The sequence below is a fragment of the Lemur catta genome, chromosome 13 (genome assembly GCF_020740605.2).
Source record: "Lemur catta isolate mLemCat1 chromosome 13, mLemCat1.pri, whole genome shotgun sequence".
Lineage (NCBI taxonomy): Eukaryota > Metazoa > Chordata > Mammalia > Primates > Lemuridae > Lemur > Lemur catta.
In genome coordinates, this window is record NC_059140.1 from 5144153 (window position 1) to 5169814 (window position 25662).

Below are 25662 nucleotides of genomic sequence, written 5' to 3' on the forward strand. Positions count from 1 at the left end.
CTGTGGACCCAAAAAGGAAAGAACTTTACCTGCTGAAATTGGTTTATGAAAACTGGATAACACATTCTCTCCTTCAAATGCACAGGCACAAATGCAAGGCTGTATTGTACACACTTTAAATCCTTCTATTTTATGGTAACATTAGAAGTCTTAGGCAAAAATATTGGGAAAAATTTTTTTAAAGTCATCAAATAAAAAAGAAAAATAGTCACTATTTATAGATGACATGATTTTATATATAGACAACCTTAAAGAGTACAAAAAAAAACCTATTTAAAATAAAAAATACACTGAGTAAATGAACAGAATATTAAATTAACATGCAAATGTCATTTGTGTTTTCATACAGTAACAGCAAACTATCCAATAAAAAACAAAATAATCTCATTTATAATAGCTTCAAAATAATAAACATTTTAACAATAAACTTAACTAAAAAGGTGAAAGCGATTTACACTGAAAAATATAAGCTGGTGATGAAAGAAATTGAAGATACAAATAAATGTAAAGATTTCACAGCTTTATATACTAGCAGAATAAATACAGTTAAAGTGCCATATTATGCAATGTCATCTAAAGATTCAATGGACTCCCTATCAAAACTTCAATGGCATATTTTCACTGTAATAAGAAACACAATCTTAAAATATTTATGGAACTACAATATATTTTCAGTAGCCAACATAATACTGAGGAAGAAGAACAAAGCTGGAGGCCTCCCAGTTTCTGATTTCAAACTAATTTGAATACTATACTAATAAAAACAGACTAGAACATGCATTTTAAAAAAGTCAAAAAAGCCAATGGAACAAAACAGAGAGCCCAGAAAAATATCCATGCATGCAAAGTCAACTCATCTTTGACAGGGGCACCCAGAGCACACAGTGCAGAAACTATAGTCTCATCAATACTTCAATACTTGGTGCTAGAAAACCTGGATACTCACAAGAAAAAAATACAGTTAAACCATTTCTTGTATACCATACCCAAAAATTAATTCAGAATATAGACTTATATAAAGCACAAATCCTTAAAAATCATAAAAGAAACATATGGAAAACCTCCTTGATAATGACCTTGGCAATGAATTTTTTGGATACAACATCAAACATGTGACAACAAAAGTAAATATAAATAAGTTGGACTGCACTAAACTAATAAAGCTTTTGTACAGCAAAGAAGACAATGAAACAAGAAAACATAAAGGATGAGAGAAAACAGTTGCAAACCATACGTCTGATAAGAGACAGAAACAGTAATAATGATAATAACCCAACTGAAAAATCGGAGAAAGACTGAAAAGATCTTTTCCCAACAAAGACATATAAATGGCCATATTTATATGAAAAGATGCTCAACATCACTAATCATTAGGCACTTAAAAATCAAAATCATGTTAAAATACCACTTCATACATGTTAGCATGGCTAATATCAAAAAGAGTAGATAACAAGTTTTGACAAGCATGTGAAGACAAAGAAATCCTTTATACTGTAGGTGAGTTGTAAATTGGTGAATTCATTATGAAAACCTGTATGGAGGTACAATTAAAAAATGAAAAATCAGAATTGCGATACAATCCAGCAATCCCACTTCTGTGTATATAACCAAAGGAAATAAAATCAGTATCTTTGACTGGGTGTGGTTGCTCATGTCTGTAATCCTAGCACTCTGGGAGGCTAAAATGGGAGGATTGCTTGAGCTCAGGAGTTCGAGACCAGCCTGAGCAAGAGTAAGACCCCATCTCTACTACAAATAGAAAAAATTAGCCGGACGTGGTGGTATGTGCCTGTAATCCCAGCTACTTGGGAGGCTGAGGCAGGAGGATCACTTGAGCCAGAAGTTTGAGGTTGCTGTGAGCTAGGCTGATGCCACAGCACTCTAGCCCGGGCAACAGAGTGAGACTCTAAAAAAAAAAAAACAAAAATCAGTATCTTTAAGAAATATCTGTACCCCTATGTTCTTTGCAATATTATTCACAATTGACAAGATATGAAAACAAGCTGCTTGTAAAATTCTGAATGAATAAAGAAAATAAGGTATATACACACAGTATATATATATAGTCTACTGAATATTATTTAGCCACAAAAAATATTATTCAGCCATTTCATCAACACAGACGGTCCTGAAGGACATTATGCTAACTGAAATAAGCCAGGCACAGAAAGACAAATACTGCATGATCTCACTTATACAGGGAAGCTAAAAAGTTTCAAGTAGAGAATACAAATGTGGTTTCCAGGGCCTGTGGTGGGGAAAATAGATGTTCAAAGGGTGCAAACTTTTAGTTATCTGATGAATACATTTTGGAGACTTAATGTATAGCACCATGGCTATAGTTAATAATAACGTGTATCCTATTTTTTTTCCAAGACATTAGTAGACCTTAAATGTTCTCAATAGAAAAACAAAAGGTGATTCTGAGGTGATAAGTATATTCATTAACTTGATTTTATCAATCATTTCACAATGTATACAAATGTCAAATAATTATATTGCATACATTATATATAAATTTTATATGTAAGAAAATGTTATACATCCACACACGTGTGTGTGTGTGTGTGTGTGTGTGTGTGTGTGTGTATGAATGAGACAGTTCCAGTAAACCTCAAACTAAGTAAGAGAAAACTATAAAATGACAGTTATTAAAAAATAAAGTCGCAAGTAGGAGCTTAATACATGCTCAGCAATGTTCTAAGCTTCCCAAAGACATACTATATTTAAGAAATGTAGAAAAAAAGTCGCAAGTAGGAGCTTAATACATGCTCAGCAATGTTCTAAGCTTCCCAAAGACATACTATATTTAAGAAATGTAGAAAAAAATTACCTTAAGCTATATTAAAGTTGAGGAATTTAGGCATATAGAGTTGAAATTATTTATCATATTTGATAGAAAAACAGAATTTTGAAGTAAAATAACATTCTATGTACTGTATTTAGAGAGTTCTGACAAATTACTGAGTATGAATTTCATGTAAAATTACATTTAAAACCTCCATAGGGTAGGAAATCACAAAGCAGAAAACATACCACATCTGTTTGTGGTGTCCCTGGGATACCTGAACCAAGTTCTAATATCACAACTTCACTCACACATTTCACATATGATGCAAAAGGAAAATGAAAAAATTGTTTCACAGAGACTTCCTCAAAAATACACAGATATTACACAGATGTCCTGAAAGGCAATAGAACAGGACTCAAATCCTGCTGTCCCTTGTAAGCCACGAACAGAACTTTGCTTCTCACTGTAACCTTCAAGGAAGATCACTGACAGGGAATCAGTGCTTAGGGAATTAAAAAACAAAGACAAGACATGCCCTTATGTGAGACTAAGGGAACGAAACCCAGGATTCTTAGAAATCATTTTCATTGAAGCACAGCTTCCTAAACCCCATTTTAAGGTCTGGCGTCCTCCTTAAATTCTGGACCTCTCTCCCCTGTGCCATCTGCTTCATTCTCTCCCACCTACCTGGGTATTTGGCTACTGCAATGTATTTCTTCACCTTCCAAGGTTCACTTCTTTGCTCCAGACAGGTGATCAGATTTGGTTTAGAGACAGCAAGACCTATTTTATTAGAAAACATTCACATGACTCTTACTGGGATTCTCAAATTACCAATCAAGTACTCTGCTCCATAGAGAAAAAAGAACATATAGAAAATTCTAGAAAAATAATCCCCAAATACTCTTTCCTGACAGAAACTTTAGAATACTTAGCAAGCATTTATCATTTGTTGGTTCTTAGCTCCACTACCCAGTACTATGGATTCAAAAATTGGTGGTGGAAATTGCATTTCAAGGTATGGGCAACAATATTTTATGCCACTACATTTCTGCAATTACTTCTAATGTAGAGTGAAAGATACAGATTTGCAGCTCAAAAAGAGGTAAGATTAACATCAAGATAAAACACTTTGAATATTTTCTTTTCTATATCAAAAATCCCCAAGCTTTTCCTAGAAACAAGGATCAGAAACTCATTCATGCAAAGAAGAAATTTTAAGAAAATAATTAACAAAAAATATGAAATTATTAGTGTGGAGTGGGAATGTGTTTAAGTTATCCTCACCTACAGAGACCAGGTTTGTGTAGTTCTCTAACATCACATCCCTATACAAATTCTGCTGAGCAGGGTCCAGGCATTCCCACTCCTCCAGAGAGAATTCTATGGCCACATCCATGAATGTCAACAGTGCCTGGAAAAAAAAAAAACCACATACTTACCAAGGAGCCATAAGCAGAGATAATTTTACTCCTGGTGAAATGAGAGAGTAAAGAGAACTGGTTCTGTCTCATATAAGTGACCAGAATTTTCCCATAAGATAATTTAACAAAAAAACATATTTCCTAAAGTATTCTCTAACTCTGTGGAAAGAGGACAGTATAACATGCACAAAAACAGTGCAGTTACTATATATTTTAGATAACGCAGCATAAAAGTAAGGCCACCCAAACAGCCATGGACATTTTTGAGTGCTTTATTTACATCCTACATGATTAAGTTGTCTATATTTCTCTGATGGAAATGTCATGGTGGGTTAGAAGGTACCTCTCAAATTTTAATGTGTACAACAATGAACTGAAGATCTGGTTAAAATGCAGATTTTGATTGAGAAGATATGGGATGAAGCCTGAATCTCTAGCAAGCTCATGAGTGATGCCAATGCTTCTGGCCCAGGAGGATGTTTTGGCAAACATCCACCAAGTGGTAGAGCCTGGGATTATCCCAGTTTATCAGACCAGTAACTAAAGATGAGAGGCTTCCTTTTCCAAAGCAAGCTGTATGAAAGAGAATCTAAGAATAAACGGGAACTTCCAGATTCAATGTGATGGTTTACACACATCTCCCCAAGGTGTGTATTAATAATGAAAAATAATTTATAGTGAAAAACTCTGTTAAAGAGCACCTTAACTAAGTGTATAAAGTTAACAACCATAATAGAGCAAATTGGTATCAGGTGCTGATTCACATAGGCGGACACAATATCATTGCTGTGATGATAGTGGCCAAAAAAAGTAAATCATAATTTGAATCTAATCATGAGGAAACATTAATTTTATGCAAACCTCAACCTACATGTATCTTCCATGTTTTATAATCTCTAATAATGTATATAAAGTCTTTTCTTAGCATCCTGGAAAGCAAGTCTCCTCTACTAATTCTTTTTAAAACTCTGAGTTATTCTAGGCAATTAATGTCAGCACTTTAAGAGTGCATTTACTTCAGCCTGTTATACACAGAGCTGATGGAGCATCCACATGGAACCTAAACAGTCTCATGTTCCCCTTCTTCACTGATACCAAGGACCTGACCCTGTCCCAAATAAGAATCTTAGGCAGCCACATGATCCCATGTTTGACAGCCACAAAGGGAATATTTTCAATATGGCAGCTCTTAAACTTTTGAGAAGTGTTCATGGCACATAAGACGGCTGGATGGAGAGAATGAATAGGAAGCTCTGCTATATAGGGAAGATTTTTCAGAACACCTTGACCATTGTAAGAGAAAAGGACAAAAGAATCATTGAAACAAACTCATTAGGCCAGAACATCACAAGAGAAAGAAAGACTTTCATTCTAAACACATGACATTTCAGGATGACAAGTGAACATGGTTCTGGACCTGGGACCTGTACATAAGAACCAGCCATTTCTTCCTCTTCCTTCTCTGGAACTTTTTCTCAGGAGAGAGTATTTCCACAAATCATATCTGCATTTTGATAAAGTGCCATCAAAGGCATCAACACAGCCCCTTCATCTGTTACGACTACACCCACAGGCAGAGGGAACTTGAAGTGCAAAAAAATCCTCCCTTCCCTGTGCTTCATCACAGTCATGAACATGGAGCTTCTTCTACATGGAGATGAATGAGTGATTTCTCTCCCTTCCTGCCCACAGGTGCCCTCCTCTACCACAGACACCAGCAATATCTGCTACAGCAGTGGGCACATGGGCTGGGCTGTGCTGCCCTGCACCCCACAGACCCATGCAAAGAAGACACTGTGAGGTCCCCATGGAACAAAGGCTGGAATCAACTTTCACAAATATATCTGGGAACCCTTGTGCTTGACCCTGGACTCACTTTAGCATCACGTGGTGCACTTAATTAAAACCACATAGATGCTCCAACCCCAACAAACAGAATCTGCAGGGAGGGCACAGGTGATAGTGTTTCTTTAAACTGGACACGTGATCCTAATTGGAAACTGGGGTGAAAACACTTAGCTAAGCATTGCCTCTCAGGCTTTACTGTGCATATAAACCATTTGTTATTCCAGGCCACACTACGTCATAGGATTCTGGGATTGCAGGTGTGAGTCACCACCCTAGGCTTCTTCGTACATTTTATAACATACAATAATAAGCAGTTTAATCAAATCACTTAAGTTTTTCTGGAATTATATTAGAACTAGCTAAATATTCATCCTTAACAAGGTAAAAGAAATAAATACAAATTAAAAAAACTCTTCTTTCATAGATGGCCTTCATGTGCTGACATCAGAACTCACAACATAAGGAAAATGGCCCAAATGAAGCAAAAGTCTGAGCAACTTCCTCGTCTTGACTACATGATGCTGAATTCAACCATTTAACCATTTGCTCTAGACTGGTCAGGAGGAACCCTGCCTGCTTTACTTGTTCCTCTAATGCTCATGTGAGATGGAAAGAATTGATTGATCTACGATTTTGTGTCTCAAAAACTCCTCATTGTTTATCACTGAAGTTCCAGGGAACTGTGGCAACTCCAATCTGGACACCAACAAGGGAGATTCTTTCTATGTGTAGAGGAACAAACCCTGGATGACTTATTCCTCTTCCTCTGAAATGGAGGTGAATTATGTCCGTTCATCCTGACCCCACCATGGAAGGACATCCCCAAATCTCCATAAGCCTCCCACATGCTGGTGAGAGGGTCCCCAGTGAGCTTGGGCTGATGTCCCCATGCTGATCCAGGCAGGAGAGAATCAGGCTGACTCTGTGAGGTCAGCAGAGAAAAAGGAAATGCCCTGGCAGGGAAGCTGATCCTAGATCCAGGTGTGACATAACCTGTCCTTTATCAGCTAACTGTTAGGTATGAGGAAGGAGAAGAACACCCTACTCCAGTAACTGCACAGGAAGCTGTAGTTGTGATCATGGCTGTGAATATTTTGTGGCCCTGGCCTCCCACAGCTGAGGTGCTTTTTCACACTTACAGGTTTTGCCACTAGATTCTATTTACAACAGGAACCCTTCCTACAACTGTAAGAGCTCACTGGGCAATATCTGGAAAACTTGAAAGGCCTTCTTTAGTAAAGGCTGGCTTCACTAAGTCTATATTGACTTCTCTCAATGCAGAAAATGTTTCCCTCAGGTATTCTGTACAAACTGTGTCCCAAGACTGGCCCTGACTTGTGAATCCCAGGTAGAGGACCGGCTTATGTGCGGATTACAGGTGGACTCAACCTGGCTCTGTATTCTTGGGTGATAGAGAATGAGGGGGAACCTAGAAGCTGCTCATGGAAGCTGCTCTATCACATCCTTATGATCATGAGGACCTAGATTCAGAATTTGCTGCTGCAGATTTAGGTCTTGGAGGAATAGGGAAGCAGCTGGTGCCCTCTACATATTCATGAGTATTTGGGAAAGAGGAGGAGAGGGAGTTAAGATTCTCAGTCCTACTCAATGCACATGGGTCTACCTGGCTGGGTTTGCAAGCCCAATAGTCTCTGGATAAATTTCAGGTCTGAAAATGCCAGGGTCATTGACAAACAGTTGGAAGGGATGATTGCTGTCTTGTAACATTATTTTTGTAGAAATCTGGTCAAGCTGCTCTAGATAGCAGATTGCAAATAGGAAGAGAGACTACTCTACATGTAGATATTGGAGGCACGATGCACTTTGTTGCGAAATTGTGAGTTACTATTGGAAGGCCAAGAAGGAAAGAGCTATTTAGAGTGAAGCCAGATGGGCACTTTATATTTTTTTACCATGCCTGGTAATTCTGAAAAGTGTTTGGAAAATATAATTAAAAACAAAATTGTTTTCAAGCCCAGAATAACTCTCCACAATGGTAAAACAGAAGGAAAACTTTTGTTATACAGTTAAACCAGATGTGTACATCTCAGGCAATCTGATAGGAGATTTCAAAGACATAAAGGAAAGTCAACATAATTAGCCCTCAAGTAGATTTGTCAGCACAATTTTTCAAATGTAGTTGACCCAAAATTCACCCAGTAATTGGAAAGGCCATCTGTGATTATTAATTGGCTATATTCAAAGGAAAAAAAAACTCGTAATATCTTAATGACAGAAGACAACTTTGCAACTTGGAGCTGGGTGCCTACTAATAGTGTGGCATGTTCCTACTCTAAAAGAAACTGGGATACATGCAGATTTTTTTGATTATTTACATTTCAAAGCAATAGTTCCTAGATTTTAAAGAAAAAGAATCCCCAATTTAAAAAAAAATTACAAAAGCCTGTTAGCTCATAAAATAATTTACATATATTTCAAAGTGGCAGAGAAAAAAGTACATGCAAAATTAAAAAATTTAAGAAAGAGAAGAGAGTATCATCTCATGTTTTTAAGTTGAAGGAACCAGTTGGTATTTTCCATTTGCATCTGCTCTTACAGCAGCCATGTCAAGGGCCATGAACTTCAACTTATGACTATAATCCCAGAGGGTGCTGAATTCAGGCACCAGAGGAGTGGCCTTAGTCACACTATGTGCACAAGAAAGAAAGTTTGGAGGGAAGAAAAAATCAGAAGAAAGACGAGTGCTATCAAGGACCCAGGGGTGGTCGGGCGTGGTGGCTCACGTCTGTAATCCTAGCACTCTGGGAGGCTGAGGCGGATCGCTTGAGGTCAGGAGTTCGAGATCAGCCTGAGCAAGAGCGAGACTCCATCTCTACTAAAAATAGAAAGAAATTATCTGGCCAACTAAAAATATATATAGAAAAAATTAGCCGGGCATAGTGGTGCATGACTGTCGTCCCAGCTACTTGGGAGGCTCATCAAGCCCAGGAGTTTGAGGTTGCTGTGAGCTACGCTGACGCCATGGCACTCACTCTAGCCCAGGCAACAAAGTGAGAATCTGTCTCAAAAAAAAAAAAAAGGACCCAGGGGTGGGAGACAGTGCAGAGCTGGTGTAAGGACTGGCTGGTGCTGCAGAAGAAACTAAAAATCTCAGGACAATCCCTCAAGCTCCTTATGCAGAAGCAAAGGTCAGGCTTGGAGACTGAGTCATGCAACACCTTACAAATGAACGGTAATTACTAGCATTATGCATCAGCCAGATCATGGTTTCAGGGATATACATGGACTGCCCACACAGGTCATTCAAAAGGAAACTCCTCATTGGCCTTCCATAAGTAAGGACTCATAAGTTGTAACTTTTCATCTGCACTTTCAGTCTAGCTTCTAAAACTAGAGTCTGTTCAACTCCACAATAATAATGTTGATTACAAATTTATCTTCCCAAGTGCATAACAGAAACAAGCTCAACCTTTCTTCTACCTATCCAGGGACATCTACATAATTGATTCTTCCTTCACTTCCTTTTTCTCTTCAAACATTCATTTTAGCTTATGTATTATGTAAATTTTCTGGGCCTCACAAGAATGTAACAATTTTGCCTGGCTGCCCACACCCGTCCTCCATTTAATTTCTCTATCCCTGTCACCTTTAAATACTGAAGTTTTCAAACCCCCCTTGGAAAAAGTCACAGATTTGTCAGTGGTTTGGTTTTTCTGAAGCACATCCTTATATGTTGGCCCAATAAACCTCTATCAATTAATATGTTTGCCTCAGTCACTTATGTTGGGCTGTCGGTGCTAAAGATACTAGCCCAGGCTGGGATAGGCTCTAGCATTCCTGTGCCTATGCAGGCATGGGATTATAATCAGGCAATCCAGCTGTAAGCCTGGATTGGTGGAGGGCCAGATTTCTGCTGCAGATTTGGAGTCTAGGGGTGGAGAAAAACCAGGACTCCAGTGTGGATATCGGTGGGAAACTCTAAGAGCAATGGAGCTGTGGTCTCCATTCCAGAGGGAGGAGACTTGCCTGGGAGGGGCCTGGCTACATCAGTGCCTGCTGCACCGCTGCATGAATGGGTGGGAATCACATGGGGCAGCAAGTTGCACAGAGGGATCTGACTTCAGGTCTCCTCCTGTGTACTCAGTCTCCTCTGAGGACAGGAGGAGATGCAGAGTCACGGCACAATACATGGTGTGACAGCCTATGTGCAGGAGAACAGACTCTCCCTTCCCTGAGAAACCTGACACTTCTACACCAAATGTGTGGAGTCTGATGAACACCGACCATCTTTTCGGCACCAAATGTTTCCCCAAAAGTCAATTCTGACACCACAGATTTCATACAGACCTCATGAGTTCAGGGCTCAGTCCTACCACACTGCACGCACTGCAGATGCCAATGGCAGCCCCAGGGGCCCAGGCATAATTTTGAGCAACTGCCTATCAATAAGATGCTCCTGTAACCCCCTCTGAAGTTTAATAATTTGATAAAACTACTCAATGAACTCAGCAAACCACATTACTTACATTCATCAATTTGGTATAGTATAAAGTACACCACTCAGAAAAAGCCCAATGAAAGAGATATATAGGGCAAGAGAATGTGGTGGGGGAAGATTTGGGCAAGTAATCCTAGTAAATAGTTGTGATGAAAGAAATCACCCACCCTTTGTGTTCTGTAATAGCAGCTTACTGCCGAGAAACATCCTTCCCATTACAAAAGAGGTTATTCCTCCTTTTTCACCTATCACAAAGCCTGACACAGATTTAAATTTCCATTTACCACCTCATAAAAAACTAGAACAGTTTTCTTTTCAGTGGTCAGAACAAAATATTCCTTGACCAAACATTGCCTAAGTTTTTCTCCTTCCCGCCAGGCCCCTAAACATTGACTGATCCTCAGCCTGCGCCAACAGGCAAACCCCCTTTGTGCTCCTCCTAAGAACAGCCCGACTTCAGGGTAAAAATGCCTCTAAGCTACAATGTTACTTTTCAACCATCCATGCTGCCCTTCCCCTCCCATCTTCTTTCTAAATTCATTTGCTCCTCTCTATGAAAAAAAGCCCTTGTCTGTGTAACCTTCATGATGCTTGTAGACTTATACTTGGTGCTTTCCCTATCACAATACTTCTTTAAATAATTAAGGCTTTATTTTATTGAGCAACAAATTGTAATTTCAAACATGTTGCAGTGGACAATGTCTAGAAAGATCCCTAGGCAATAGCAGTTACACCATCAGAAAGTGCATCTCATCACTCACCGCTACCTCCATCCCAACCTCCATTCCATCTGCCCGTGGCTCAACCCCTAGCTTCCCAGGGCTCTGAAACTTCTCAGTATAAAGGGCTCCTATCCTGGCTGATGGGAGCAAGCTAGGATATCTGCAGGGGAGGTTCCCTGGGCCCTCAATGACCACATTCTGGAAGATCAAGACTGACATTAGCTTAGTCATTGGGCTCAAAATTCTGCTTCCCAGTCAAGGTTATTCACTTAGTTTTGGAAGAGAAAATAACCAGTGTTTGAATAATTCAAGCCAGGCACGATGGCTCATGCTTGTAATCCCAGCACTGTGAGAGGCCGAGGCAGGAGAATCATTTGAGGCCAGGAGTTTGGGTCCAGCCTAAGTAAGAGTGAGACCCCATCTCTACTAAAAATAGAAAACATTACTCAGGCATGGTAGTGTACACCTATAATCTCAGCTATTCAGGAGGCTGAGGTAGGAGCATCACTGGATCCCAGGAGTTTGAAGTTGCAATGAGCTATGGTGACACCACTACACTGTAGCCAGGGTGACAAAGCAACACTCTGTCTCAAATAAGCAATAAAAATAAAAATAATTCAGCAAAATCCCACAAACTGAGAGTTGATATTTATAGGAAGTAAGGAAATACAAAGGCATTTATATTTCATACTTCAACATGAAAGCAAAAGTATCTACCCTTGTCAGAAAATAAACATTTCATATAACTTACTTCCATGAAAAGAAATCATTTGGTAAATAATCATACATGAACATTTCTCAAGAGTTTGCAAGTCCCATTTCACAGGATTTAGTGTTACAGTGCAACTCCCATAAGTCAGAACAGAGTTAACCACTCTCTGTATTCTCTACCCTCCATAAAAGAACTTTTTGCTGAATCCATGTAATTAATCAATTTACCTACCATATTTTCTTGTCAAAATGTATTCATTTTTAGGCAGTCATAAAGTAAAAGAGACTGTCTCTTTCTTTTCCATGGTAGCAATCCAAACCTAAGCCCTGGGACTGCATTTGAAATCATCCCTGAAAATGAACAGATCTAAGAAACTTACTACAGTCATTCTGGGTGGAAAATGGTAAATAAGGTATTTTTATGAAATGGAATATATGACTACACATTTAATTCACTTTTCTGAATTTTACTTTTCTCTTGACTTTTCAGAAATACTTTCTCATTTTCAAGCTCTACAGATAAATTCCATTTTACAATTAATGAAAATCCTCCCACAGCCATCCTGCTCACAAAAGTGTTCAATGACCACCCTCCCAAAAGAAAATGCACTCTGCCTTCTAACACACATCAAGGGTGTATTGCTTTGTGGGTTTTTGCATCACCTTGTTGGGGTGGGTTAACCTTGTCCTTTGAAATAGTTTTTCTCCCTTCACAAACTTGAGAGAATTCAGAGGGCAGGAATGATTTGTGAAATTTCCTCTGAATACCAGCATCTGATGGGCTGACCAGTGATGTGTCTCAAAGGAATGAAAACAGAGGCTGGTACAAAAAATTCTTAAAGTCCCAATGGGTTAGCTTTTTAGGTGAAGGGGAGACTCCTCTCAACCTCAAGGAGATTCACCTGCTCCCCTGAGAGGCTCCACCCACATACCTCAGGCTGTCCTCTGGGCAGAGATGTCCCAGAGACTCATATTCATGGGACACTCCAGAATACATGGCTGCTTTGGGCATCTTGGTTTATGCCCAGACAAGTAAGGACCCTGGTCCTTGTGTCATTACCCAGGACCAGGAAAAGACAGAAGCGTGGCTGAGAACACATCATCCCGTACAGTTTCCAGAGACGAACCTCAACCCGAAGACATTCTGAGAAAGTGTGCGTGCATGAGGCTCATTAAAGGAGGGGAGACACAAAGATTTTTTCCAGCAGAGTGCCATGAAATTATTGTCTGTTTTCTTCCCATGTGAAATGTTCAGAAATAGAAAACCAATATTTTAAAACAACCACCCACTGTTATGTAAAGAAATGACAAGAAAACTCCATCTGTTTGCATTGGGCAATAAAGCAAAAACATACCCCCATGATGAGCTGAAGTTTAATAATAATAATAAAGCAAAAACAGTTAATATTGTAAATTGAATGTGAAGTTGGCATTTAGAAATGTAGAAAAGAAACTGAACATTTAGGATTTTACTGTAAGGTCTACAAGAGTTAGGCTGAGGAAACAGGCTGGTGAATTTATGCCCCACTTGCCATACATCTAGAAAATACAGGTAGGCCAGGCACTGTTGCTCACACCTGTAATCTTAGCACTCTGGGAGGCTCAAGTGGCAGGATAGTTTGAGGTCAGAAGTTCAAGACCAGCTTGAGCAACAGAAAGATCCCATCTCCACTAAAGGTAGAAAAAAAAATTTGCCTGGACATGGTGGGTTTTGCCCATAGTCCCAGCTACTTGGCAGGCTGAGGCAGGAGGATCACTTTGGCCTGGTAGTTTGAGATTGCTGTGAGCTATGATGATGACACTGCACTGTAGCCCCAGCAACAGAGCAAGACTCTGTCTCAAAAAAAAAAAAAATAAGAGAAAAAGGAAAAGAAAATAGAGGGAATACATGTCCCCTATGGAGTGCTAAAGTAAATAGGAGGCAATTAGACTGCAATGGCTCTAGTGCCCTGCATTCCTACCTCAGCAAACCAAAATGTAACTCAAATTTATTTCCTATAAATTACTACTATAGGGGCCAAAGGAAAACTTTTCTCTTTATTCTTGGAAGGTTCACTGAATAGCAAATGACAAAAGGCAAATAAGGGAAAAGGCATATGAATGTATTAATGTGCATTTTGGGACATCACAGAGGGATTACCCCAACCTCCCACTGGGGTTCAGATGCTCAAGTACTATTTTGCATAGGATATGCAGATGGCGAATGCAGACCATTCCTTTGAGAAGCAAAAAACTGTTATTAGCAAGACTGAATGCACCAGGGAGCAAGAAATTCACTTGTAAATTGTACATTTTGGCATCTGAATGAACCTGAGAGGCAGGCATTATGTTGAGGGAAACACCATTCAGGAGTGGTAGTATTATGTATCTGGATTAGGTAATGAGGCAACAGGATGGCAATAGAAGGCAATTGTATTGACTTTCATAAAAAGCTTTTTTTGTGAGATAAGGAAACTTCAGAGAGTCCCTCACTGCTCTTGGGGTGAGGGCACAAAGCATCAAGGCAAGGTTAGAAGGATGGTGATTATCCAGCAAATCTCTGAGGCTTTCCAATTTTGAAAAGCACTCAGCATGACTAAATTACATTTTTTTTTTTGAAGAATCATTTCTTGTACTCCAGTATTAACTTAGAGGAAAACTGTTAAGTTTGTTCGGTTGGGAACCCGAAATATATTTATAGGACAGAATGTGGTTAATGCAAAACTTAGGTTTGTAGAACAATAGCTGCAGGAGTCTGGGGAGTCCCCGGACTTTGTAGATCTAACAGACAGCTGCAGCCAGCATTCCTACCCCTCCCTGCCTGATATGGATAAAGTTCATCCCTCCCTAGCTCTCCTGATAAGAATGACACCAGAGCTGAAGGATGGATGTGCCTGGGGCAGGGGTATCCAAAATTGACTGTTAAAAAAAAATTAATGCAGCAGCTGTTCTGGTCCAGATACTCACTCTCCCCTGACAAACCCTCTATAAAACCCAAGGCTTTCCTCTCCCTTGGTGTGGACGCTATTTTGCTTCCACCCATGTGCATCCAGATGCTCAAAATAAACTGCGTTTTGCTATGCCTGAGGCTTCATGTCTGTCTCTCTTTGCTCCGGACCTAACATTTGGTGCGGAAACCCGGGAGGGCACACTGGGTGGACACGACTCTGGATCTCTAGCAGGCAAGCCTTGCAACTCGGGAAGCAGTAGGCAGCGGTAGCTCATCCTGGGCTAACCCCTGAATCGTGCTTTCCCCTGAGTCCCTGGGTCATTGGCAAGGTTTCCATGGATCTTTCCTGAGCCATGCAGGGGTCCCTCTCTAACTTGTCTCTGATCCTGGAGTGTAGGCAGAGCGCGTTAGCTCACCCAAGGTAAGGTAACTGTCCACCTGGACCCTCCTGAACCAAGCCGAGAGGCGGACACCGGACCAGGACTCGGATCTTCCCTTTGCTGATCTTCACAATTCACATTTCATCCTCAGGGAGTAAAAGCTCGCAAACTCGCCCTGGTTTCCTCCTATGTCTCCTGATCGTGTCCCCAAGAAGTCCCACAGGTCTTCTTCCTTCACTGACCTTCAAATCCACATCCTGCTCCTAGTGAGTAGGAGCTCACAAGCTCGTTCTTGTCTACTTGTGTTCACTCAAAAGTCCTGTCCATGAGCCGGAGGACTCTCAGCACCTGGGGCCCTCGTTAGACACAGGGAAGCCTGTTGCGACTCTTTGCTCGAGTTCACGCACTCTGCTCGCTCCCATGCTATTCCCTTCTTCTAGGATGCCCAGAATTGAGTAGAATCGGCCCCGTGGGACCCCTACTCTTTCCAGGACCATGGGCAACTCTCAGTCTACTCCTCTTCTCAAAACACCAGGTCTCACTACAATGTTTGTCACTGCAATAACAAATGGTCTGAGATTCCCTAAGTCTACACCTTTTTTACCCTCTACTCTCACTGTGCATGAACTGTAATCTGGCTCAAATCTTGCTGCTACACTCTAGGCCTTGCCCTTCTCCCTCCCCCTGTGCTCTGGACAAACTTGAAACCTCAGATCAGGACTCTTGCGATCTCAGCCCTCCCCCATAAAGATATCCCCAACCAGAACTCCCTTAGCCTAACACTCAACCTGCTCCCTGCCCTCATCTCTGTCCCCCTACTGCTCTCTGTCATTCTGTTCAAGCCCTGGGGGCTGGGGAGGAGGGCATCATGCAGGTACGTGTCCCTTTTATTTAACACAATCCTATGATCTGACCCGGCCTGACCTCTACACTATTCTTTCCTCTACTCTATCCCGTGAAGAGAAGGAGAGAGTTTGACTTAATGCCCAGGCACACGGCGATGAAATCCATAGACGTCCCCCTGTCCAGCCAGTGGGGACAGTCACCGTCTCTAATACAGGCCCATTACTGAATTATCAAGTAGGAACTCCTGAAGGAACTTTACTCCTCAGTACACACTTTATCTCCCAGTCCGACGAGTCTGACATCAGGTACAAGCTCCCAAAAATTAGACAAAGGCCCTCAAATCCCACACAAAAATTCTCCTAAACCTGGCCTTCAAGCTCTGTAACGACCAACATGGGGAGAGGCTAAGGAGAAAGAGAGTGGGACCTACAACAGGCCCCAAAACAGAAAAAAGCTTTTCAAATCCTGCCTGCCCTGTAAAAGAGCTTTTCCGGAGAGTCACTCAAAGGGCCCCAGGCAAGTAGACGACAGGGCCACACCCTTACATGAGAACTGAGCCCTGCCTCTACTAAGACCCTGGGTCCCTAAAGAACAATGTCCCAGGTGACGGGCTCTGCCAGGACTGTGTTCCCTTTGACAAATGAGCGGCACTGGAAAAGCAAGCGCCTGCTTCTTAAAATGGGAAGATCACACCTGCATTCCGGACCTGGCTGCCCCTCCCTGAATGGACATCCTGCATAGCCACAGACCCTCTGAAACTGCTTCAATCTCATGGGCACGTCAGGCTTCTGAACACACTCGACTGCGACACACCTTGGGTAACTCTCTGCCATAGGTAAAGGACACTGGAGCCACGTTCTCTGGTCTTCCTGAATGGTCAGGGCCTCTATTTCCCTCTCCTACCCCCATTAGAGTAAAACATAAAATACAGCCCCCCTGTGTATTCCACAGCTTCTCTGTCCACTGGGAGATAAAGTATTTGCCCACCCCTTCTGTGCTTCCCAGTTACCGCCACTGGGGAAAGATCTTACGGCCTCCTCCCTCCGATTTATGGAAAAGTTTAACTGAAACTTTCCATGCAACTTTTGCCTGGGGTGCTCTGAGCTGTGAAACTATAAAACTTTCTGCCTTACTTCACCTAAAATTGTCTACTATTGTGAAATCATTACCATCCACCGATGGTTGTCGTTTTGCTCTGATTCTTCTTAAACAACAGTTTATAATCAACTGCAGTCCAAGATTTCCTTCCTTGGAAAATGCCATAGAAAGAACTAAAATTTTCATTGCTTTTTACTTAAAACATTATTAATTCTCATGCTTTGCTTTCCAAAGCCACTGAAGTAGTATTAAGTAAATAGCCAAGTTATCTCCAGGATTTAAACTATTAAATTCCACCCGGCCCAACCTTATTTATCCTCTCTAGGCCTAAGGGCTATTGCAGAAGAGACAGACATATAGAATTGTAAAAACCGATTTCAAGAGATAAAAATTAGTTGAGTTAGGTTCAGTTCCCTTATCCTCCTCCACCACCTCCACCTGGTGCCTACCTGCCAGCAAGGAAACACACTAGTGACTTCTTAAAGGGACTGGAACTCTTACAGCCTAAAGGCTAGATTTTACCCAAGGATTTCACAGAACAAATTGGGCCTCCTGCAACTTTTAAATAATTCTCTCACTGCTTCCACCACTATAGCTAAGCTTCTGGAAATCCTGTCTGAGAGTCATCTCTCAGGACTCCAACCTACAGGCCCTCCAGAACCTGCTTCCACCCAGGGTGGGCTCCCCAAAAGTCCAGCCCACCGTGGATACCAGGCTCTGATAACATGCTTTGCTATACATAACTCCTTACCATGCTTTGCCTTCTCGTTATACTTCCCATGTCACTCTGTGAATGCTGCCACAGGCCAACTTACATACGAGGCCAGTCAGTCCTTTGCCTACACTGGAAACCCTAATAATAATAACCACACTTTCCATCCCCCACTATGGGGCTCTATGACATCTCTATCTGCCTATGACCCAAAAAAACCTCTCTGCCTTCTCAAAACTATCAGCTCTTCTAACCATGTGGGATCTTACACTCTTAACTAAGGCCCCTAGTGGCTCTACCTTCAACTCTCATTTTCAAATCATACATTCTCCACTATCTAGTAACATTCAGGCCCTGACTTTTTCCTCCAGTAAAATCCCATCCTGCCTCTATTCTAACTTCAAGACCAACCATTTTCAACCACCTCCCTTTCAATAAATGAATTCCATAAAAAGATCTCTACTTCCCTCCTCAGCTAGAAGAAGCTGCAGAAGATCTCTGCCCATTTTCCCAACATCTAAGTTCATTTTACATAAAAATTGAATCTTAATAACAAAAAGGGGGAACGTTAGCATGGCCTTGAATCTCCCAATTTTCTAATGATAGCTAAAAATCAATTCTGTGCTCTCCCTACTCTATGGTATCTCTCTCCCAAACTAGCAGGCAACCTGCTGGGACTCTTCACAAACACCTAAAAGAACCCAGAGAAGAAATGTAAATCTTTCTCTTTAGATCTCCCCAGGCCACAGCTTTAAAAATTGTTTTACAGCCTCAAGTTGTTCCTGAGAAAAGCTCCAGGACAGACTGCAGGGGGATGAACTCGAGGCCTTTGTTTCCTGCCCAAAACCAAATCTCAGGGGAAAGATCACATCCCCTGCAATGGGCCTGACTGCATTTCAAAGATGACCAAATCTCCAGGGACAGAAAAAACAAAAAGTCAGAAAGAAAACAGAGCCCACTTTCTAATCTCTCTAATTTTTAGTTTTTACCTTTTTCCCATAACTTACCCTTCCTTTCTTATAAGTATATAACAAAAAGTGTGAAAGGTTAGGTTTGTTCCAGGTAGGAACCCCGGAAGTACATACAAGACTGAATATGGTTAATGTAAAACTGAGGCTTCTAAAACAATAGCCTCAGGAGTCTGGAGAGTTCCCGGACATTTTAAATATAACAGACAGCTGCAGCCAGCATTCCCCCCACCCTCCCTGAGAGGAGAGGAAGTTCATCCCTCCCTAGCTCTCCTGATAAGAGCGATGCCAGAGCTGCAGGATGGAAGTGACTGGGGCAGGGGTCCCTGAAATGGTTGTTAAAAAAAAAAAATTAATGGAGTGGCTGTTCTGTCCCAGGTATTCACTCTTTAACAAGAAGCCCTGTATAAAACCCAAGGCTTTCCTCTCCCTCGGTGTGGACGCTTTTTTGCCTCCTCCCATCTGTACCCAGATGCTCAAAATAAACACCGTTTTGCTACACACGAGGCTTCATGTGTCTCTGTCTCTCCCCCCGCAATCCCTGGACCTAACAGAAACAGAATTTCGTCTTAACCAACAACAAACTGCCAATTATCCTCTAATTACAAACCACGTGATCATTGCCTGGATAGTCCACATAAGTTAAGCACATGAATGTAATCCGTTATTGAACTTGGTGGCTTCCTCACCACACCTGATAAAAGGCTTTCCTTCAAGCCCCAGCCCCGTGGGCCCCCAAACCACAACCCATCCCTGGAGGCCTCACGATTCCTGAACTGATCTTAGTTCCAATGAAATAAACTCTTTACCATTTTATTGCTGCCTCAGTTTACTTTTAACAAGAGTCGGGAGGGGCTGGGAACCCCACAGACGCCAGCTGCCCCCACGCGCGACCCCGCACACCGAGGCAGCGGGACCCTCCCTGATGACCCCCGTAGTCACCACACAGTCTGGGGGGAGGGGAGGTGCAATACAAGAGCTGCCCAGACGGGGTTCAGGGCCAGCGTGAAGTCACCAAACGGGATGGGACAGGACACTCTGGACCCCGGCTGCCAGGCAGCAGCACCCTGAACAGCAGGGACACGGGGGTGGGACTGCGTCAGGGGCCGAGACCGGCTGACCCCGGAACTGCGGCGGGGAGGCCGGGTCCCACCGCAACCGCTGCCACCCCGCCAGGACACGCAGACCTGCGTACTCACCACCTCCCCGCTTCCGGCGTGTCCCCACATCCTCCCTACGGATCTTCAGGGACCTGGAGGTCACAGGGCAACACAGGCGGCAGCAGAGTCACCGGGGCCTCCGGCAGCGGAGAGCGAGGAGCCCCAGAGACCAGACCAGGATCGGGACGCGCCCGCTAGTAAAGGGCCCGTCGCCAGGACACTGAGGCCGTGGAGCCCGCCCCCTCCACTCTCCTGCACACCCGATTGGACAGTTCCCACTCACTGCAGCGCCCTGATTGGATAGGGCTCCAGGCCCTGCCTCCTCCGGTTGAGTGACAGGAGATGCAATTACTGGTGGGACTAAAGAAAGTCACAATTGTCGGTATTTTTTTTTTTTTTTTTGAGACAGAGCCTTACTCTGTAGCCCAGGCTAGAGTGCCATGGCGTCAGCCTAGCTCACAGCAACCTCAACCTCCTGGGCTCCAGCGATCCTTCTGCCTCAGCCTCCTGAGTAGCTGGGACTGCAGGCATGTGCCACCATGCCCGGCTAATTTTTCTATATATTTTCAGTTGCCTAGCTAATTTCTTTCTATTTTTAGTAAAGATGGGTCTCGCTCTTGCTTCTGCTGGTCTCCAACTCCTGAGATCAAAAGATCCACCCACCTCAGACTTGGAGACTGCTAGGATTATGGGCGTCAGCCACCACTCCCAGCCCCACAATTACCGGTTCTTTTTTTTTTTTTTTTTAAACAATGAGTATTTGTTTTATTGACAAACCGTTTAAGTGTTTAACAAGCAAGTCTAATTACAACACCAAGGTTAGATGTTAGCCTTGTTTTCCAAGTCATCATTTTACAATTTATTAAGTAAACAAGGAATCACATGGCGCTCATCCATTCACCTGATGTGATCTTTCATACAGGTACTATTAAGTCACATGTGGAACAGCTGAAAATCTTTTAGTAAAAGCTTTAAAGCTGAGTTCTTAACGGCTGCCATTTTGGTGCAGGTATTTCTTCCAGAACTGGGACTCGACCTTGCCTAGGAGTCATTTGCATTTAATCTTACACATAGGATTATGCTCATTTATTTCAAATACATGTTATTCACAAATGGAAAATATATAATAAAAATTATTTTTAAATTTCACATTTCCTAACTTTGCTGACCTGTGGGGTTTTATTGAGAAGGCAATCTGAGCTTTGAAAAGAGTGACCATCTACAGCAGCAAATCAATAGAAATAAAATATGAGCCACACGTGTCCTTTTAGAGTTTCCATTAGATGCATAAAATAAAAGGAAAAAAGGCAACATTGATTGTAACAATTTACTTAACTCAATATATCTAAAATATTGCCAATTTAGAATGTGATCAAAATAAAATTAATAAATATTTCTATAGTAAGTCTTCAAAGATCATCTTATTGTAAGCTTCTAGCAGATCTCAGTTCAGACCAGCCTATTTTAGGTTCTCAGCAACCCCACATGGCCAATGTTGTCCACATTGAAGTGCAGCTCTGACTTCTATGACCTTGGGGAGGTGAAGGGCCTGAACCTCCTTTTCTGTCAGAGGTGAGGAAATCGTCCCTTTATAGCAACATCTCTCCTTAGGCTCAAGAGTGGGAGAGAAGGTAACCCTAGATAGAGCATGGGGAAGGAGGCAGGAAATGTCCACAGGTAGACCACTGCTGACCACTGATTGCTCGGGACCCATTCCCCATCCAGAGATCAAACAGAGATGATACGACCCCAGAAGGAAGGAACCCCAGGTCTTCAGATACATCTACAATCTTGACCTACACAGTTAAGTGTGGAGGAAATAGATTAAAAGCAAACCTGTTATTTTGCAATTTGGCCTTGACCCTAATGGTCAGGCTGTGTGTGTCTATTTCTTCGTGTTGTGTGGGGAACTGTGTCAGTTTAAGTACCAATTGCATGCACACATGTCTACATGCATTTGTATTAACATATAACTCAACACTATCTCTTAATAACAAGAAATCCAACTTTAAATAAGAGTAAAAGGGAATCTACTGTGTTTCAGGTAACTTGTAATCAACCTGTCATGGAATTCGGGCATCCTGTCTGCACCAGGTGTATATATTAGTTAGGGATTGCTGCATAAAAAACCACCTTAAAACTCATTGGCTCTTGGTTGAGCTGGTCAGCAATTTAGGCTGGGCTCAGTTGGCTCATCCTTCTGGGCTTAGCTTGGCTCCTTTAAGCATGTGTGGTCAGCTACTGGTTGATTCATTGGCTCCTGAGGCTGAGCTGGCTGTCACAGTATCTCACCATCCAGCAGGCTTCCATAAGCTTGTTCTCATGCAGAGGGCAGGGTTCTAAAAGAAAATCTCAAACATTCAAGAACTTTTGAACCTAGACCCAAAACTAGCACACTGTCATATTGACAGCTTTCAATTGTCCAGAGCTAATGAAGTCAGCCCAGATCCAAAGTTGGAGAAACAGATTCCGTCTTTCAGTGGGAGAAGCTGTAAAGTCTCATTGCCAAGGGCATGGATTCAGGGATGGATGAATTGCTGCAATTTCTGCAGTGAGTATCATTATGCATTTTCTTGCCAACAAGTTTTACATAAATCTTAACATTCAAGGAACTACTAAGCAGCTGGGCTGGGACTCAGGATCAACTCTGCCTGATTGCAAAGCTCATGTGCATCTATCTATATAGGCCGCACTATTCATGCAGATCCCTAGGCCTTTGAGGTTCTGGAGAGTGACTCTTCTGCAATAGAAGCAGGATTTCTTTGAGAATGTTGTCCTTCTAGTAGTCTTCACCATTGGGAATAATCCCCTCCATAGAATGCTTCTGAATTGTGCTGGAAGGACCCAGAATAATTTGCGGAAATGGCTGAGCAATCAGTTTAGAAAATCAAGGCCCAACAACATAGTACTCATCTCTCATCTTAGCAGAAATTTGAAAACACATATAATTCACTTGATATGTGTGCAATTTTTTTCATCTGTTTCTGGCATTTGTAGGCTATTCATGGTTTTCATCAAAGACTAAACCAAACTGCTGTGCCTGAAACAACCTCTTGCTCTGAAACCAAGTGCTATAAACATAGAGCTGCTAAGAAGACATTTCCTCCTGCTGTAATAGAGCCAAACAGCTGAGCACATTTTGAAGGTATCCTTTGATTTTTAAGAGGGCAAATCTGTTTGTCAGGACCCCAAACTCAGGACTGGCCGTGGGGAAAATCCGCACAGTCCACAAGGCAATCAAGCACAGCTAATGCATCCTTTGCTCTGAACCAGTGGTTGTCACTCCTGGCTGCACATTAGAATCACCTGGGTGGGGAGACCTTTTAACCTCTCTCAAATGCAAGTTGAAACAGACCAAATAAATCAGAATTCCTCGACTGGGATCCAGGCAACGGTGTCGTTTAAACCTCTCCAGGTGATCACTGTGTGTGGTCAAGTCAAAAAATATACTGATTTCAACCAATATCTTTTGATGAGCAAATTGCAAATGTTTTCTCAAATGAATGTAAAAATGGTCGCCGAAGAGTTGTGGCCTTTCATGCTTACCTGCATTACCTACTTACTACATTTTGCAGAACAGACCTCTGCTCCTGGTTTTATTTCTCGCTCAACTTAATTCCATGTGTACTGACTGCACACTAGGTTCAGGGAACTGTGCTATGAGCCTCAGCTACAGTGAGCATCATTGTGGGGGGAGGGATTTGCTGAAAATATATGGCCAAATAATTAATACTATGCTACTGCCAAATTGAGGCAAAAATGGAAAGACCTAGAGTGTCATCAAGCATTAGGGCATTAATAGATACTTTGGAATATAAAAATGTATCTGGTGATCCCCTGAGTGAACATATTCCACTTTAAAAGATAGACAAAAATGCTGCCAGTATTCTGAGATACTGAGTTCAAATTTTTGTACAAATATATAATATTTGCATCTTTTATGAAACACATAGCCTTCCCAAGCTCAATCAGGAACAAATGGAATTCATGAATGGACCAATATCAAGAACTGAAATCGAAACAGCAATAAGAAACCTTCCCAAAATGAAAAGCCCTGGTCCAGATGGGTTCACACTCGAATTTTACCACACATACAAAGATGAACTGGTGCCCATCCTACATAAACTATTCTCCAATATCGAGAAGGATGGAATTCTCCCCAACACATTTTACCAAGCCAATATAACATTGATATCAAAATCAGGAAAGGACGCAAAAAAAAAAGAAAATTACAGACCCATTTCTCTCATGAACATCGATGCAACAATTCTCAGTGAAATCCTAGCAAATCGTATCCAGGTGCTTATCAAAAAAATAATTCATCATGACCAGATGGGCTTCATCCCAGAGATGCAGGGGTGGTTCAACATATGTAAATCTATATGTGTATTCACCACATAAATAGAAGCAAAAATAAATACCATATGATCCTCTCAATAGATGCAGAAAAAGCATTTGACAAAATTCAACACCCTTCTATGATAACAACGCTTAACAAAATAGGCATAAATGGGACCTACCTAAAAATGATACAAGCCATACATGACAAACTCACAGTCAACATCATACTGAATGGGGAAAAATTCAAAGCATTCCCACTCATAACTGGAACCAGAAAAGGCTGCCCACTGTCCCCATTACTTTTCAACATACTATTGGAAGTCCTTGTGAGGGCTATCAGGCAAGAGAGCAGAATCAAGGGAGTCCAAATAGGGACAGAAGAGATCAAACACTCTTTGCTGATGATATGATGTTATATCTGGAAAACCCCAAGGATTCAACCAAGAAACTCCTGAAATTGATTAATGAATTCAGTAAAGTCTCAGGTTACAAAATCAATACACACAAATCAGAGGCATTCATATACGCCAATAACATTCAATCAGAGAACAAAATTAAGGACTCAATACCCTTCAAAATAGCAACAAAGAAAATAAAATATTTAGGAATATATTTAATTAAACAGGTAAAAGACCTCTATAGGGAGAACTATGAAACACTGAGGAAGGAAATTGCAGAACATGTAAATAGGTGGGAAACCATACCATGCTCATGGATCAGAAGAATCATCACTGTTAAAATGTCTATACTACTAAAAGTAATCTACAGATTCAATGCAATTCCTATTAAATTACCAACATCATTTTTCACAGATTTAGAAAAAATAATTATACACTTTGTATGGAATCAGAGAAGACCCCATATTGCAAAAGCAATTTTAAGCAATAAAAACAAAATGGGAGGTATTAATTTGACAGACTTTAAACTATACTACAAGGCTGTGGCTCATAAAACTGCCTGATATTGGCACAAGTACAGGGACACAGACCAGTGGAACAGAACAGAAAATTCAAATATAAAACCATCCTCATATAGCCATCTAGTCTTTGACAAAATAGACGAAAATATACTCTGGGGACAAGAATCTCTATTCAATAAATGGTGTTGGGAAAACTGGATAGCCACAAGTAGAAGACTGAAACAGGACCCACAGATTTCACCTCTCACAAAAATCAAATCACAGTGGATAACAGATTTAAACCTTAAATGGGAAATGATTAGAATTCTGGGAGAAAATGTAGGAAAGATTCTTACATACATTGGTCTAGGCAAA

At 41.5% G+C, this 25662-nt stretch overlaps 1 protein-coding gene across 1 annotated transcript in view; it reads right to left on the reverse strand.

The window, feature by feature from the left end:
- Window positions 1-20235, reverse strand: part of LOC123649445 (zinc finger protein 737-like) — a 28269-nt gene extending 8034 nt beyond the window's left edge. Inside the window, exons 1-3 of the mRNA XM_045567583.1 lie at window positions 20088-20235; window positions 4079-4205; window positions 3479-3574 (exon numbers count right to left, since the gene is read on the reverse strand). Of these exons, the coding sequence (XP_045423539.1) occupies window positions 3479-3574; window positions 4079-4205; window positions 20088-20117 (253 nt within the window). The 5' untranslated portion in view covers window positions 20118-20235. The remainder of the gene's footprint in view (window positions 1-3478; window positions 3575-4078; window positions 4206-20087) is intronic.
- Between the last annotated feature and the right edge of the window lie 5427 nt (window positions 20236-25662).